General features: G+C 40.5%; 1 protein-coding gene across 1 annotated transcript; it reads right to left on the bottom strand.

Moving 5' to 3' along the window:
• Positions 1 to 6,110: 6,110 nt before the first annotated feature.
• Positions 6,111 to 7,109, bottom strand: LOC126080590 (olfactory receptor 1S1-like). The gene has a single exon (XM_049891785.1). The coding sequence runs from the start codon at positions 7,083 to 7,085 to the stop codon at positions 6,111 to 6,113; it is 975 nt and encodes a 324-aa protein (XP_049747742.1). The 5' UTR covers positions 7,086 to 7,109.
• Between the last annotated feature and the right edge of the window lie 11,072 nt (positions 7,110 to 18,181).

The raw sequence follows: 18,181 nt of genomic DNA on the forward strand, positions 1-18,181 counted from the left end.
TTTATACCAGTGTTTGAAAAGTTCAAGGTTTCAGGGAAAGGAAACTCTATTGCACAAATTGGTCATTGGGTGTAAGAGTGTGAATGGTCACCCTTGCTATCACACATTGGTTCTTAAAATCTGTACATTTTAACTATAAAGATATCATACTGCTTATCAGAATACAGTTTAAGGAATATACTTAATTCTGGAGGATAGTGCTGCAATCTATAAGGCATTGTCCACAGCTGGCACTTTAACTAGGTTTCATTAGATTAATCCATCACTCTCTCTCTGAGATGGCATATGTGGTAAACAACTGCCATCCAGTCGATTCTGACTCACGGCAACCCATGTGTGTCAGAGTAGAACTGTGCCGCATAGTCTTTTCATACTTTGAACATGTTATCAAGAGGAATCAGCCCCTGGAGAAGGACATCATGCTTGGTAAAGCAGAGGATCAGCGAAAAAGAAGACCCTCAACAAGATGAATTGACACAGTGGCTGCAACAATGAGTTCAAGCATAACAACGATTATGAGGAGGTGCAGGACGGGGCAGTGTTTTGCACTGTTGTACATAGGGTTGCTATGAATTGGAACTGAGTCGACAGCACCTAACAATGACAACATATAAAAATATGTATGTAGAAATGTCCACTGCCAATCCTAAATATGTTTGTGGGTATACTTCCACGGGCCATCCCACACCTCTTCAGCTTATATATCTGCCTATGTATCTACTCATAAATCACTGTGTTTTCTTACTGTTGCAGGATCATATATGTAATCATGTTTACCACGGCTACCTATTACTCTTGTGTACATCTCAGTGTCTTCCTTTGCCTTGGTCATGTTGTGTTGACTTCCCTCATATTGTGTATTGTCTTTCCCTTCATCAAAGTAAATAGGTGTCTACTATCTAGTTAGTGATTTTTGCTCTCTCCCCCTCGCATCCCTAGTAACCATCAAACCAGCTTTCTTTGTGTAAACCTTTCCTTGATTTTTTAAAATAGTAGTCTCATGAAATATTTGTCCTTTTATTGCTGACTTATTTCACTCAGCATAAAGTCCTTAAGGTTCATCCACGTTGTGAGATGTTCTTCAATGTTTTATACTTTCCAGTGTACAGACATTTGTCAAATTTTTCCCCTAAATATTCCATAATTTTTGATGTTCTTGTAATGGTGCTTATTAAAAAAAAATCATTTCCAGTTGTTCTTTGCTTGTATAAAGCAATAAAATTGATATTTTAATATTGGTCTTATGTCCTGCAATCTTAGTAAACTGACTTATTAATTCTAGTAGCTTTTTTTTTTTTGTAGATTCCATTGAATTTTTTTGTATAGATAATCATGTCATCTATGAATAGAAACCATTTTATGTCTTCTTTTCCCATCTCAGTGATTTTATTTCTTTTCTTGCCTTATGGCACTTGCTAGAACCCCCAGTTTAATGTTGAGTAGAAGGGATGAGAATGTGAATCTTTGTCCTGTCCTTTTTCTTAGGGGAAAGCATTCAGTGTTTCACAATTAAATATGTAGGTTTTTCATAGATGCCCTTCAAGTGGTTGATTCCTAGTTTGCTGAGAGTTTTTATCAGAAATGTATGGTTTTTCTGCATCTATATAGATGATCATATGGTTTTATTTTTTAGTTTGTTAACATGGTGAATTACACTGATTGCTTTTGGCATGTTAAACTATTGTATTTCTAGGATAAACCACATTTGGTCACATAGAGGGTCATTTGGTCATGGCTTATTGTTCCTGTTATTACCAAAGTAGATGTTCCTGAACATTCCAGGATGGGTAAAAAGGTTGCAGATGTTATTGCCTAAAACCATATACCAATTTTCAAAGGGGTTAGTCCTGAGTTAGCAAAAATCCTCTGTTAAAAGGAGACGAGAGAGAGCAAAGCAAACAGAAGGAAGAAGAAGGCAAAAGAAGAAATTTGAGGTGTTTTCATATTCTGAGAAATCTGTTCTGAAAGAGGCAGTTTCAATTTTATTTCAACTCTGAGGGTATAGGACATGCTAAAATATTCCTAGAGATGACAGCTGTACCGGTTAGAGAGAGTGGATCAGAAGGTGTGATTTCAGGTATAATGTCTTGGTTCCCGTGGTGTTTGAAACATTGATCCCTCCTTTTTCCTGGAAGAATTTTCACTTTCTTCTTTTGCCTTCCTGGACACCAGTCCCCCCTAGTCCTCCTCCTACCTCCCTGGTTGCTCCTCCTCAGTTTCCTTTGCTAGTTCATTATTTCTCCATGTCAAAGTCTCCCAGGGCTTTGCCATAGGCTTTCTTCTCTCTGTGTCGTCACTCCTTAGGTAATTTTATCCAGTCCCCTGACTCTAACTACTGTGTATTTAATAGTAACATATAATGACTCCAGGATTTATATCTCCTGCCCCATCTTCACTCTTGATTCTCAGACTTATATGCCCAATGACCTATGCTTCAACTCTGCTTGGTTTTCTCATAGACAGCTCAAACTTCACACACCCCAAGTAGAGCTCTTGTTTTCCCTCCTCTCAAACCTGCTCCCCACCAACATTATTTGTTGCAGGAAATGGCACCACCATTTACCCACTCCTCTTTTTCCCTCACACACCATATTAGCAAACATTATTCTAGGCTCTACTTTCAACTTAAATCTCAAATCTGACCCTTTCTCGCTGCCTCACCAGAACCACCATTGCCTTCTAAGCCACCACCATCTCTTGCCTACTGCAGTGGCCTCTAAAAATGTGTGCCTATTTCCCCTCTTGTACCCTATGGTGAATTCTCCATAGCACAACATGTGTGAATTTTCAAAAATGGAAATGAAATCCCTGCAGATGGAACTATACCTAAGTGTGGACAACCTCCTGGGAAACCTACGAGTCAGAGTTGTTAGAGGACCAGGATACTCACAGAGGGATGGGGACCAATTTAAACCCTGATGGTTCTTTCCTATCAAATATGAGCCAGAACGAAACCAGCTTAAAGGGGGAGAATTACAGATTTTCTCCTGTTAATGTCTATATGGAGCCATGGTGGCACAGTGGTTAAAAGTTCAGCCTGCTAACCAAAAGGTCGGCAGTTCAAATCCACAAGCTGCTCCCTGGAAACCCTATAGGGAAGCTCTACTCTGGCCTATAGGGACACTTTGAGTTGGAATTGACTTGACGGCAGTGGGTTTAGATTTTATTTTTTGGAATGTTTATATAATCAAGAAGATTTGGGCACCATGTTAAGCATAATAGGCAAGATTGTTTATTTTTCTTAAAATTAAAAAAAAAAAAAAAGAGCTTCCTCCACCCCTCTCCCAAAATGGCAGATGCTCATTGTAAAACATTAAAGTTATACAGGATATAATATAAATCACTCTATCCCATGATCCCAGACAAAATTTCTGAGTAACAAATCATCCTAAAGCATAAGAACTTACACAATGAGAATCACTTATTGTTATCTCTCATAGTCCAAGGGGTTGACTGGGCTTAGCTAGGCCATTCTCACTTGGGTGCTCATGTGCTTGCAGTCAGAGCTGAGGCTGGGATCACCCCTAACATCACTCACTCACATGTTCTGTGCCTGGATTGGGGAGACTCAAAGATTTGTGGCTGGACAGTGGGGCTCCTTGGGCATCTGTGTTCAACTCTATGTGGTCTTGTCAGTGTGATTTCTCCAGCAGAGTGTCTTCAGGGTAGTAGGACTTCTTACATGGTTGTTCAGGGTTGCCAGGTGCATGTCCCAATAGAGAGCCAGCCAGGTGGCAATTGTGCTGGTTTTTCTAACACAGACTTGGAAACATGTAGTAGCATCGTTGTCGCCAAAAGTCCTCCAGGCTCAGGGGGAGGGGCACAGGCTTAACCTCCTGATGGGGAAGTTGCAGGAAAACAACCTGCCACAACCACAGTTAATATGTTATGGGCTGTACTCCCAGGTACCTTTTTCCACATACTGTGTTTAACATAAACACATTTATATGATAAATGCTGTTCTGAAGTCTGCTTTATTCATACTAGACCAGTTGTTATATTGCAGAAGAAGAAGCTGAGGTTAATAACATGACTTGTCACACAGTGAGTTATCTGTAGATTTGGGATAGGTCCCAAGTGTCTGGATTATAAATCTAGGACTCTTTCTACTACTCCACATGAAATAAAGGAAGCGGAGCTCTGGAAGTTTCTGTGTTGCAGCTGTGGGTGGAACAAGGTGGATTTCGAGATACTTGAAGAAGGAGGACTGTTAAGAGGCCAGAGTGGTAACCCACATCAAAGCAGATGAATTTCAGATTTTAGTGAAAACTCAAATGAGGTGTAATTTTAAGAGATACTACAGAGAAAGGCAGGCAGCTGATAATATATTTCCTCTTCAAAAAGATTAGACAGTTCTAAGTTTGGGGAAAAATGGAATTCAGCTTATGCTGGTGACAAATGAATCTACTTTGGTAGGGCAGGTAAATTGAAACTGGAAGCCAGGGTGACAGTTGAAAAAAAAGAAGGAACGCTTTTGTGAGTGTTTACTATACACTAGATATTATGGTGGTGGCTTAAGACACATGCCCATTTAACCAGTTTTGGGATGGTGGAATTATTATTCCCATTTTATGTATGAAGAATGTTGAGTTTAAGTGTTAAATAACTTCCCTTAGATCACATAAGTGGATCACAACATACTACCAAGAAATGATTTATCGCCGAATGTTTTCTCTATACTGTAGGGCAACTGTTGGACAAATCCTATCCAATGATGAGTAATAGTTGTTTTTAAAGCTGGAAATAATTAACAGGAGGATTTTGCCATGTCAAAAGAACCCTTTTCTGGGTAGCCAGAAAGCATATTTAAGGCATATTCTGAAAGACATGTCCATTAACCAGAGGCCTTTAGATTCACAAAGTCGAGGCTGGGAAGGAATTCAGAGCTCATCTAGCTCAGTGATTCATCACACCTCAGTCAAGTGAGGACTGATTTCAAAATACAGATGCCTACTCCTTCCCTGGAAAGCCTGGGCCAGTAGATCCAGAGTAGGATTTGGAAGGAAGGGGTAACATCTTGTCTGTAGCCTTTTCTCAGCCTTAGGGAAGCTTGAGGATCTGACCCTTGGTCAAATCCCCGTTACAATTAATTCAAGGAGGGTATAAGTATATAAGGAGCTTCAGCTGCTAAGTGAAAAGTTGGCAGTTCAACCCACCAGGCGCTTCTTGGGAGAAAGATGTGGCAATTTGCTTTTGTCAAGATTGTATCCTTGCAAACCCTATGGGGCGATTTTGCTCTGTTCTATAGAATCCCTATGAGTTGGAATCTACTCAATGGCAAACAACATAAGTATATATTGTATCTAAGATCTAGACCAAAAAACAAAACAAAACAAAAAAATCAAACCACTTGCCACGAGTCTTTTCTGACTCATGGCAAGCCCATGTGCTACAGAGTAAAACTTCTCCACATGGTTTTCAATGGTTGCAAAATTTTGGAAAGGAGCCCTGGTGGTGCAGTGGTTAAACTGCTCAGCTTCTAACTGAACGGTCAGCAGTTCAAAACCACCAGCAGCTCCGTGGAAGAAAGATGTGGCAGTCTGCTTCTATAGAGAATTACAGCCTTGGAAACCCTAAGGGGCTGCTATGAGTCAGAATCAACTTAATGGCAGTGGGTTTGGTTTTTTGGAAGGTAATCTTTCAGAAGCAGATCATCAGACCTCTCTTCCAAGACACCCCTGAGTGGGTCTGAACTGCCAACTTTTTTGTTCATAGTCAAGCACTTAACTGTTTGGACTGCCCCCAAACCAAAAACCCAAGCCCATAGTCGTCGAGTTTCACCACCCAGGGACTCCAAAAATATAGACAGTTCTGCTGAAATGGCGGTGACTCAACTTAAGCACTCTGTTTGTTAAAAGTCATTTTGGAAGAATATATAATTGGGGAGTAACCTATATTTGCTGAGATAAAGCTGTACCAGTAAATGGGTACGAGTTGTACAACCCGGAGTGGGTTATGTAATTTAAAAAAAAAAACCCAAAAAAACCCAGTGCTGTCATTAGGAAGGCATAATGATCAGAGGTTGGAATAGGAGGCAGAGACCTGAGAATTCATCAATAGCTGGACCATCACAACTATGCCACAAACTCTGGGCAGAATTGTCCATCTGGTTACGGAGATAAAAGGAATTCAGACGCCCAGGGCATCGAAGGGATAAACCTTTTTCTCTTGATAAGCTTTCTGAGGGCACCTTTCATGTCCTTGTTCCTCAGGCTGTAGATGAAGGGGTTCATCATGGGTGTCACCACAGTGAATAGTACTGCTCCAATCTTATCTGTGTCATCAGGGTGGGTAGATGAAGGGAAGAAGTAAACCCCTATGAGGGCCCCATAGAACAGTGATACGAGTGTTAAGTGAGAGCCACAGGTGGAGAAGGCTTTCCATTTTCCCTCTGTGGATGAAATTCTCAGGACAGCCCTGATGATGTGGATGTAGGAGAAGAGGATGATGGCAAAGGGGAAGGTGATAACAGATAAACCAATGACAAACAACACGAGCTCATTGACCATTGTATCTGAGCAGGATAGTTTCAGCAGTGGGGCCAGGTCACAGAGGAAGTGTGGGAGAATGTTGCTGTAACAGAAGACCAATTGAATGAGTAGAAGGGTGTGTGTCAGGGCAACAATATTACTGAGGACCCACGGGATGACTGTCAGCAAAGCACAGATCTTGGGCTGCATGATGGTTGTATAGTTCAGAGGGCGGCAGATAGCCAAGAAGCGGTCATAGGCCATGACCCCCAAAAGGAAATTGTCAATGACAACAAACACAATGAAAAAGTACATCTGTGTGATGCAGCTCTCATATGAGATGGATTGACTCTTGGTGTGAATATTCATCAGCATTTTGGGGACTGAGGTGGAAATGGAGGCTATATCAGCAATGGACAGATTGGCAAGGAAGAGATACATAGGGGTGTGAAGGTAAGAATCCAAGCTGATGGTCAGGATAATGAGCCCATTCCCAACCATCGTGATCAGGTACATACCCAGAAAAAGCACAAAGAGGACTTTCTGTTGTTCAGCATATTTGGAGAGTCCCAGGAGAATGAATTCAGAGATGGTAGTTTGGTTTCCTTGGTGCATATTTCTGCTGATCTGAAGAAAAGAACACAAAATCCCGCCACCCCCACAGGAAAAGCAATATAGTACCTTTCAACTGCAGTCATTGCAGGGGGAGTATTCCCTTTAGGCTGAAAGGAAAAAAAGAGTAGAGAAAACAAACAAACAAAAAAGCCCCAACTGGTTGCTGTTGAGTTGATTTTAACTCATGGTGACCTCATATGCTTCAGAGTAGAACTGTGCTCCAAAGAGTTTCCAATGGCTGTGCTCTTTTGGGAATAGGCACCTCTAGGTGGACTCAAGCTGCCAACCTTTTGATTAGTAGCTAAGTGTCTAACTGTTTTTGCCACCTAGGGACTCCAAGGGTGAAGGTCTACTTAATATGGAGTTATTTCACTTTTTTTTCTTTATAACATAATGTTTAATGGCTGCATAATTTTTTGCTACTGAACAATATAATTCACTTACTCATTTTCTCTTTTTTGGATATATCAGTTTTTTTTTTAACGCAACTTCCTAATTTTTTTTTTTGTGCTTAGATGAAGTTTTACAGACCACGTTATTTTCTCATTAAACAATTAACACACATGTTGTTTTCACGTATTGTTGCCAACCCCATGACATGTCAACGTTCTCCCCTTCTCTACCTAGGACTCTCAATTTCCATTTATCGAACTTAACTGTCCCCTCCTGCCTTCTTGTCCTTGCCCCTGGGCTGGTGTGCCTATTTAGTCTCCTAGAAATGGTGGAGCTATGTGTATTACTGCTTGTTTTATGGCCTGTCTAATCCTTGGCTGAAGGATGAACCTCAGGAGTGACCTCAGTACTGAGTTAAAAGGGTTTCTGGGGGCCATACTTCTGAGTTTCTCCAGTCTGTCGCAGACCAGTAAGTCTGGTCTTTTATTGTGAGTTAGAATTTTTTTCTACATTTTTTCCAGCTCTGTCTGGGACCCCCCTATTGCGATCCCTCTCAGAGCAGTGGGTGTGGTAGCTGGGCACCGTCCAGTTGTGCTACACTCAGTCTGGCAGAGACTGTAGTACTTGTGATTCATAATATTTTGACCTAATCTTTCTCTTGTGTCTTTGGTTTTTTTCATTCTCCCTTGCTCTAGATTGGGCGGGACCTGTGGAATATCTTAGATGGCCAATTGGAAGCTTTCAAGACCCCAGATGCTACTCACCAAAGTAGGATATAGAACATTTCTCTATAAACTATGTTATGCCAATTGAGCTAGATGTTTCCTGAGACCGTAGTCCCCAGCCATCAGCCCAGTAATTCGATTCCTCAGGGATTTTGAATGTGTCTGTGAAGCTTCAATGACCTTTTCTTGGTCAAGTTGTGCTGGCTTCCCCAGTATTGTGTACTGTCTTTCCCCTCACCAAAGCTGCCAGTTATCCATTGTCTAGTTAGAATATGTAATTATTTCTGCAGTGTGGAGACACAGGAAATGCCTTAGAAAGGAAAGACAGAAACACAATAGATAATTCTTAAAAAACTGTTTTAAATTCCAACAGAATGCTGCATGTAATTTTTCCATTTGGCTCAGAATGTAGTTAAATCTCCCAAATTGAGGGCAATGGGTGGGATGCACCCCTCTGTATACAAAAGATGTTAGATATCCCTGCAGGAATTACTTTAAAATGAACAAACTAGTTCTGAGACCTTCCCCATCATTCACCTTCATCCTTCAAACTAAGAAAATTGAAGCATGAACGGTCATTAAAGTGAAGAGTTTGTGGGAACAACTGAAGATTAGGTATCCTTATGAGAATATACTGGGGGACAGGTGTTCCTTCTCACCCAAGTTAGAAGTCCTCCAGAAGAACTAGTCTTGGAGAATTAATACAAAAAGTAGAGACCAGAATTTAACTTCATTTATGGCTAGATAGTAGGTTAGCTGAAAAAGTTTAGGGGACACATATGAAGAGACACTTGTGTTTGTCTCACACTTTTAAGGTAGAAGGCTCACTGAATCAGCTCAATATGGTGGGATGGTGGAAAGGTTGGAAGGTAGTAGAACATGCCTGCATGTACACCCGTGGCATCGTAAAATTATGCAAGTTTCCTACAGGCCAAGTGCATGCTGCAAGAAGATGTTGAGCTCAAGTCAACTTGTTGGGACTCCAGGCAAGAAGGTAGCCTGTTGGAGTAGCCTGCTATAGCAGTGAGAGGCCATATTGGTGAGTGTCTTATGAAAGAGAGGTCATAATGAAATCATGGAGTAAATTTATTGGTCTTGTCCAGGAACTGCATAACGGAATAGTATCTGAAAGAGGACCTTGGAAAAGTCTGAGAATCATCTCATGAGTCAACACATTGCCATACATAGGGCACCAACTGCTAGTATTACATGGCAACAGACCTCAAGATTTTGCCCTTTTTCTAATTCCCATCCTTCCTCCCTGACCTCGTAAAACTGAAAGATGTGAGGGGGGTTAAAGAAGAGAGGAAGAAAAGATATCCCTCCCTTCCCATAACAGATGTCCAAGCTGTGTGTCAGACCTGAACTAGGGAGGGAGGATACAGGATTGGAATTGTGTGAACTTGAAGTTTTAAATGGGGCTGGGCTGGACCTTTCAATACTTGAAAGTGGGTGTTCAGTACCAAAGTAAAACTTACTTTTAGAACTAAAGGTGACCAGAAAGGTATAGGGACTTACCAAGGTGTCACCTAGGAGCAGGGAAGGAGAGTGGACTGAGTACCCATCTCCTTGATTCTTATTGGAAGGAATATTTGCATGAGGGCCAGGAGGTACTGATCCCTGTCTTTCTATTCTCTTAGTATAGTTCCCCTGTCATTTTTTTCTCTCTGCCTTTCTCCAAAATCACTTTTCTCTCAAAATTTAAAGATACCCAAGTCCGCAAATTGCTTTTCTTTCCATGAAGAGGCCAGAAAAAAAAAAAAAAAAAAAAAAAAGGCAACCTTTTAGAAATTTGAAGGGCACTGGAGACTGGAGCAGAAGCTCTGAGGTCTTGTTGGTCCTGAGAAGTTTGGTTTATGGATCAGAGAGAGGAGAAATGTATGCAGAAGGGAGAACCCAGGGCAAAACTAAAACAAGGTCAAGAACTGTCAGGTGTCCACATCTAAACCTCAGGGGAAGACACTGACTGGCTTTTGAGGGTCCCATAATCACCAAGCCCTGGACTGGTCTGTGCTTGACTCGAAAGGGGAGCTGTAGTTTTGAGTGAGAATCTCTCTTCTTATTTTCCTGACCTGTGTCTCTCAAACACCAGCAGTGCTACATACATCGTTCTGAGTTTCTGAGGCATTGTATATCTGCTTTGGAGCAGAGATAAAGTCTGAAAAGACTTACCTTTGAATGATGGAAAAATCACAGAAAGTTAGCGGAATCTAGACCCAGTAGCTTTTCCTGTACCTAATTTTTTTAACAAGGTAGTAGGTAGAAATGGAGAGCCACTCTTGTGTATTTTTCGGACCTGGATTTTCTGTCCCAGGTATCAGAGTTAGTAGATTCATGACGTTGGGCTCACAAGGGATTTTTAGCTCCTTTTGAATCCCTTGGGAGAATATCCCTGAACCGTTTTCCTCAAGAAATGCAGTAATTTTCAGATTCTCATTCTGATGAGGTAAATGGGGAATAGATAGGCAGCTCTGCTTTGTTTGTTTGTTTTTTAATCTTCAGTTGCTGTTTCTACTTGTGATTTCCTATTCGTAATTAAGTTGCTTATTTCTCTTCATAGCAAGTGAATGGTTTGCAGTGTGTGTCTTATGTTCCTAGTGAGATGGTGTTATGGATTGAATTGTGTCCCCTTCAAAATGTGTGTTAACTTGGCTAGGCCATGATTCTCAGTATTGTGTGGTTGTCCACCATTTTGTGACCCGATGTGATTATGCTATGTGTGGTAAATCCTACCTCTATGATGTTAATGACACAGAATTAGAGGCATTATGTTAATGAGGCAGGACTCAGTCTACACGACTAGGTTGTATCTTGAGTCAATCACTTTTGAGTTATAAAAGAAAGAATTGAGTAGAGAGACAGGGGACCTCATAACACCAAGAAAGTAGTGCCAGGAGCAGAGTGTGCCCACAGGTCCGTGGTCCCTGGAAGGAGAAGGTCCTACACCAGGGGAAGACTGATGACAAGGACCTTCCTCCAGAGCTGACAGAGATAGAAAGCCTTCTCTTGGAGCTGGTGCCCTGAATTTGGACTCCTAGACTGTGAGATATAAATTTCTGTTGTTAAAGCCATCCACTTGTGGTATTTCTTTTATAGCAGCACTAGATAACTAAGAGAGATGATAAGCATTTTGGGAGTTCATTCTGTTTCCTCTCGAATGCCTAGTAGGGGAAACCCGTTAAAATCCCATTGCCATTGATTCCAGCTCATGGCGACCATATGATGTGTGATAGAGTTAACTGTCCCATAGCGTTTCCAAGAGTATAATCTTTATGGGGGCTATTACCACATCTTTCTCCTGTGGAGCAGTTGTTGGGTTTGGATCTTTGAACTTCTGTTTAGCAGCTGAGCACTAAGCCACTGTGCCACCAGGGCTCTTTCCTGTAGGGGAGGAAGATCTAGAGATTAGAGTTGAATTCCTCCACCAGGGATTATGATTCCAGACACTGTGGAAAGGAATAGGTGGTGGCTTTCTGCATCTCTTGAATAAGTGTCAGCAGTAGAATAAAATCTGGAGACCTATTGATTCAAAAGAAGCCCTGGTGACACAGTGGTTAAGTGCTCAGCTGCTAACTGGAAGGTCTACAAGGTCTACAATTCAAATCGGCCATCCGCTCCATGGCAGAAAGATGTGGCAGTCTGCTTCCATAAGATTACAGCCTTGGAGACCTTATGGGATGGTTCTACTCTATACTATGGGGACTCTATGAGTCGGACTTGACAGTATCAGGTTTTTTTTTTTTTTTTTTATTGATTCTATATTCAGGGATCTTAGTTGCAAGCTAAAGAAACAGCCTCTGACTTATTAATATGGAAAACATTTTGAAATTACATTGGCATGTTCACAGATACACTAGGAATACTAAATGAACAGGAAGGAGCAAGGGAGGATGCACAGCCAGAGACATGCCCAAATTAATACATCTCTTCTTCCAATGCTTACATGTGCCTCATAATATAGTACAGCTACTTGTCATATGGAGTCCCTGGGTGGTGCAAATAGTTAAGTGCTCAGCTACTAACTGGAAGATCGGTGGTTTGAATCCACTCAGGTGCTTTGGAAGAAAGACCTGGCAATCTGCTTCCAAAAGGCCATAGCCATTGAAAACTCTATGGAGTGTAGTTCTACTCTGAAATATATGAGCTCACCATGAGTTGGAATCAACAAGATGGCAACTGGTTTTTTCATTTGTGACACAAACCAAGAACACTCACTGCCTCCCCCTCCCAACAGGAAACAACTCAACCTGTGGATTAACTGTGTAGTTATTCATGATTTCAATAATATAAAATAAAAACTAGTTTAAATAATTAAACTAATATTTAAATAATGGGATAATGGAGAATAAAGAAAAGGTAAGTCATTCTATTATCTATCATGTCTGCCTATATAATAGACATATCTATATACATAGATATAGTCTATGTATCTACCTTATCTATCTTTGTATATAGCCAGATACCTATGTGTCTTTCTATCGATCTGTCTGTCTGTCTGTCTAATCTATCTATCTATCTGTCTATCACCTATCTATCATCTATCTGTCTATCTAATCTATCATCTATCTATCTATCTGTCTGTCTGTCTGTCTATCTATCTATAATCTATATATCTATCTATCATCGATATATCTATCTATCATCTATCTATCTAATCTATCTACCATCATCTATCATCTATCTATCTAATCTATCATCTGTCAGTCCATCCATCCATCTGTCCGTCCACCGTCTATCCATTCATCACCTACCCACGTGCCTATCTGCCTACCTATTTACCTACCTATTAATTTATCTGTCTACCTATATTTGTCACAGCTAGTGAGGAAATGTGGGTGGGACCAGAGTCTTTGTTTCTGCAACTTATCCATGAGGCATATTTATGAGTTTCCGCTTAGAACTACTACATTAGCAGAGTCTTCTATAAAGCATTGCTTAAGTCAAGAATTTGAGTCATTACACTTTATTTGGAAGGTAAAAGTCCAGGGAAGTGAAGTGGAGGACAAAAGAGGATACTGAGGCTAGGGTAGATACAAAGTAACACAATGAAATGTATTACGCAAGAGTCATTGTTCACAGCAATCAGTGCAGAGCCAATTACCGAATCTTTTCCTTTGACGGATATGAATTCTTAGCTGCCCTGATCTTGCTGGGATGTGGTGGTTGTAATTACTCATTACAGTCTTTATACCAGTGTTTGAAAGGTTCATGTTTTCGTGAATAGGAAACCCAATTGCACAAATTTGTCATTGGGTGTAAGAGTGAGAATGGCCACTATCACTATCACCTATTGGTTCTTATATCAGCACGTTGTAACTATAAAGGATATCATAGTGCTTATCAGAAGACAGTTTAAGGAATATACCTAATCCTTGAGGATAGTGCTGCAATCTATAAGGCGTTGTCCCTAGCTGGCACCTTAACTAGGTTTCCTTAGATTATTCCATTGTTCTCTCTAGGAGATGGTATATGTGGTAAACAATTGCCATCCAGTTGATTCTGACTCATGACACCCCTATGTGTGTCAGAGTAGAACTGTGCTCCATATGTTTTCATACTTTGAACATGTTATCAGAGAGATTAGTGCCTGGAGAAGGGCATCATGCTTGGTAAAGTAGAGGGTCAGTGAAAAAGAGGAAGATCCTCAATGAGATGGATTGACACAGTGGCTGCAACAATGGGCTCAAGCATAACAATGATTGTCAGGATGGTGCAGGACTGGGCAGTGTTTCCTTCTGTTATACATTGGGTCGCTATGAGTTGGAACTGACTTGACAGCACCTAACAATAACAACAACCTATAAAAATATGTATGTAGAAATGTCCACTGTGAATCCTATATGTTTGTGGGTGTGCTCCCAAAGACCATCCCACACCTGCTCAGCTTACATACCTGCCTATGTATTTACTCATAAATTATTGTGTGTTCTTACTGTTCCAGGATCGTGTAAGTAATAGTGTTTACCATGGCTACCTATTACTCTTGTGTACCTGTCAGTGTCTTCCTTTGCCTTGGTCATGTTGTGTTGACTTCCCTCATATTGTGTATTGTCTTTCCCTTCATCAAAGTTAATAGGTGTCTACTATTTAGTTAGTGATTTTTGATCTCTCCCCCTCGCATCCCTAGTAACCATCAAACTATCTTTCTTTGTGTAAACCTTTCCTTAACTTTTTATAATAGTAGCCTCATGTAATATTTGTCCTTTTGTGACTGACTTACTTCACTCAGCATAATGTCCTTAAGGTTCGTTGATGATGTGAGATGTTCTTCAATGTTTTATACTTTTCAGTGTACAGACATTTGTCAGATTTTCCCCCTAAGTATTCCATAATTTTTGATGCTATTGTAATGGTATTTATTTAAGAAAAATCATTTTCAATTGTTCCTTGCTTGTATAAAGCAATAAAATTGATTATTTCAATATTGATCTTACACCCTGCAAGCTTAAAATTTTTTTTTTTTTACTTATTAATTCTAGAAGCTTTTTAAATAGATTCCATTAAATTTTTTATAAAGATGATCATGTTGTGTATGAATAAAAAACATTTTATGTCTCCTTTTCCTATCTGGGTAACTTTCTTTTTCTTGCCTTATCGCACTGGCTAAAACCTCCAGTATAATGTTGAGTAGAAGTGATAAGAATGTAAATCCTTGTTTGGTTCTTGTTCTTAGGGGAAAGCATTCAGTCTTTTGCAATTAATTATGTAGGATTTTCATAGATGTCCTTCAACAGGTTCATTCCTACTTTGGTGAGAGTTTTTATCAGGAATATATGGTTTTTTTGCATCTATTTAGAGGACTATATAAGTTTTAGGTTGATAACATGGTGAATTACATCGTTGCTTTTTGAGTGTTCAACTATCCTTGTATTTCTAGGATAAGCCACACTTTGGCCATGGATTATTATTATTGTTATCATCCCAGTAGATGTTTCTGAACATTCTTGGATGGTTAAAAAGGTCACAGATGTTATTGCCTAAAACCATATACCAATTTTAAAAGGGGTTAGTCCTGAGTCAGCAAAAATCCTCTGTTAAAAGGAGACGAGAGAGAGCAAGGCATACAGAGGGAAGAAGAAGGCAAAAGAAGAAATTTGAGGTGTTTTCATATCCTGAGAAATCTGTTCTGAAGCAGTCAGTTTCAATTTTATTTCAACTCTGAGGGTATAGGACATGCTGAAAGATTCCTAGAGATGACAGCGGCACGAGTTAAAGAGAGTGGATCAGAAGGTGTGATTTCAGGTATAATGTCTTGGTTCCCGTGGTGTTTGAAACATTGATTCCTCCTTTTTCCTGGAAGAATTTTCACTTTCTTCTCTTGTCTTCCTGGACACCAGTCCCCACTAGTCCTCTTCCTACCTCCCTGGCTGCTCCTCCTCAGTTTCCTTTGCTAGTTCATTATTTCTCCATGTCAAAGTCTCCCAGGGCTTTGCCATAGGCTTTCTTCTCTCTCTGTAGTCACTCTTTAGGTAATTTTATCCAGTCCCCTGGCTCTAACTACTGTGTATTTAATAGTAACATATAATGACTCCAGGATTTATATCTCCTGCCCCATCTTCACTCTTGATTCTCAGACTTATATGCCCAACGGCCTATGCTCCAACTCTGCTTGGTTTTCTCACAGACAGCTCAAACTTCACACACCCCAAGTAGAGCTCTTGTTTTCCCTCCTCTCAAACCTGCTCCCCACCAACATTATTTGTTGCAGGAAATGGCACCACCATTTACCCACTCCTCTTTTTCCCTCACACACCATATTAGCAAACGTTGTTCTAGGATCTACTTTCAAGTTAAATCTCAAATCTGACCTTTTCTCACTGCCTCACCAGAACCACCACTGTCTTCTAAGCCACCACCATCTCTTGCCTACTGCAGTGGCCTCTAAAAATGTGTGCCTATTTCCCATCTTGTACCCTATGGTGAATTCTGCATAGCACAGCATATGTGAATTTTCAAAAATGCAAATGAAATCCCTGCAGATGGAACTATACCTAAGTGTGGACAACCTCCTGGGAAACCTATGAGTCAGAGTTGTTAGAGGACCAGGATGGTCACACAGGGATGGGGACCAATTTAAACCAAATGGCCTGGGTAACCCTGATGGTTCTTTTCCTATCAAATATGGGCCAGAACAAAACAAGCTTAAAGGGGGAGAATTACAGATTTTCTCCAGTTAATGTTTATATGGAGCCATGGTGGCACAGTGGTTAAAAGTTCAGCCTGCTAACCAAAAGGTCGGCAGTTCAAATCCACAAGCTGCTCCTTGGAAACCCTATAGGGAAGCTCTACTCTGGCCTATAGGGACACTTTGAGTTGGAATTGACTTGACGGCAGTGGGTTTAGATTTTATTTTTGGAATGTTAATATCATCAAGAAGATTTTGGCACCATGTTAAGCATAATAGGCAAGATTGTTTATTTTTCTTAAAATTAAAAAAAAAAAAAGAGCTTCCTCCACCCCTCTCCCAAAATGGCAGATGCTCATTGTAAAACATTAAAGTTATACAGGATATAATAAAAATCACTCTATCCCATGATCCTAGACAAAATTTCTGAGTAACAAATCATCCTAAAGCATAAGAACTTACACAATGAGAATCACTTATTGTTATCTCTCATAGTCCAAGGGGTTGACTGGGCTTAGCTAGGCCATTCTCACTTGGGTGGTCATGTGCTTGGTCAGAGTGAGGCTGGGATCATCTCTAGCCTCACTCACTCACATGTTCTGTGCCTGGATTGGGGAGACTCAAAGATTTGTGGCTGGACAGTGGGGCTCCTTGGGCATCTGTGTCCAACTCTATGTGGTCTTGTCAGTGTGATTTCTCCAGCATAGTGTCTTCAGGGTAGTAGGACTTCTTACATGGTTGTTCAGGGCTGCCAGATGCAAGTCCCAATAGAGAGCAAGCCGGCTGGCAATTGTCCTGGTTTTTCTAACACAGTCTTGGAAATATGTAGTAGCATCGTTGTCGCCAAAAGTCCTCCAGGCTCAAGGGGAGGGGCACAGACTTAACCTCCTGATGCGGAAGTTGCAGGAAAACAATGTGCCACAACCACAGTTAATATGTTTTGGGCTGTACTCCCAGGTACCTTTTTCCACATACTGTGTTTAACATAAACACATTTATATGATAAATGCTGTTCTGAAGTCTGCTTTATTCATACTAGACCAGTTGTTATATTGCAGAAAAAGAAGCTGAGGTTAATAACATGACTTGTCACACAGTGCATTATCTGTAGATTTGGGATAGGTCCCAATTGTCTGGATTATAAATCTAGGACTCTTTCTACTACTCCACATGAAATAATGGAAGCAGAGCTCTGGAAGTTTCCGTGTTGCAGCTGTGGGTGGAATAGGGTAGATTTTGAGATACTTGAAGAAGGAGGACTGTTAAGAGGCCAAAGTGGTAACCCAGGTCAAAGCAGATGAATTTCAGGTTTTAGTGAAAACTCAAATGAGGTGTAATTTTAAGAGATACTACAGAGAAAGGCAGGCAGCTGATAATATATTTCCTCTTCAAAAAGATCAGACGGTTCTAAGTTTGGAGAAAAATGGAATTCAGCTTATGCTGGTGACAAATGAATCTACTTTGTTAGGGCAGGTAAACTGAAAATGGAAGCCAGGGTGACAGTTGAAAAAAAAGAAGGAACGCTTTTGTGAGTGTTTACTATACACTAGATATTATGGTGGTGGCTTAAGACACATGCCCATTTAACCAAACAGTTTTGGGATGGTGGAATTATTATTCCCATTTTATGTATGAAGAATATTGAGTTTAGGTGCTTAAATAACTTCCCTTAGGACACATAAGTGGATCACAACATACTACCAAGAAATGATTCAGCGCTGAATGTTTTCTCTATATTGTAGGGCAACTGTTGGACAAATCCTATCCAATGACTAGTAATAGTTGTTTCTAAAGCTGGAAATAATTAACAGGAGGACTTTGCCATGTCAAAAGAACCCTCGTCTGGGTAGCCA

The sequence above is a fragment of the Elephas maximus genome, chromosome 7, assembly GCF_024166365.1.
Source record: "Elephas maximus indicus isolate mEleMax1 chromosome 7, mEleMax1 primary haplotype, whole genome shotgun sequence".
NCBI classification, from domain to species: domain Eukaryota; kingdom Metazoa; phylum Chordata; class Mammalia; order Proboscidea; family Elephantidae; genus Elephas; species Elephas maximus.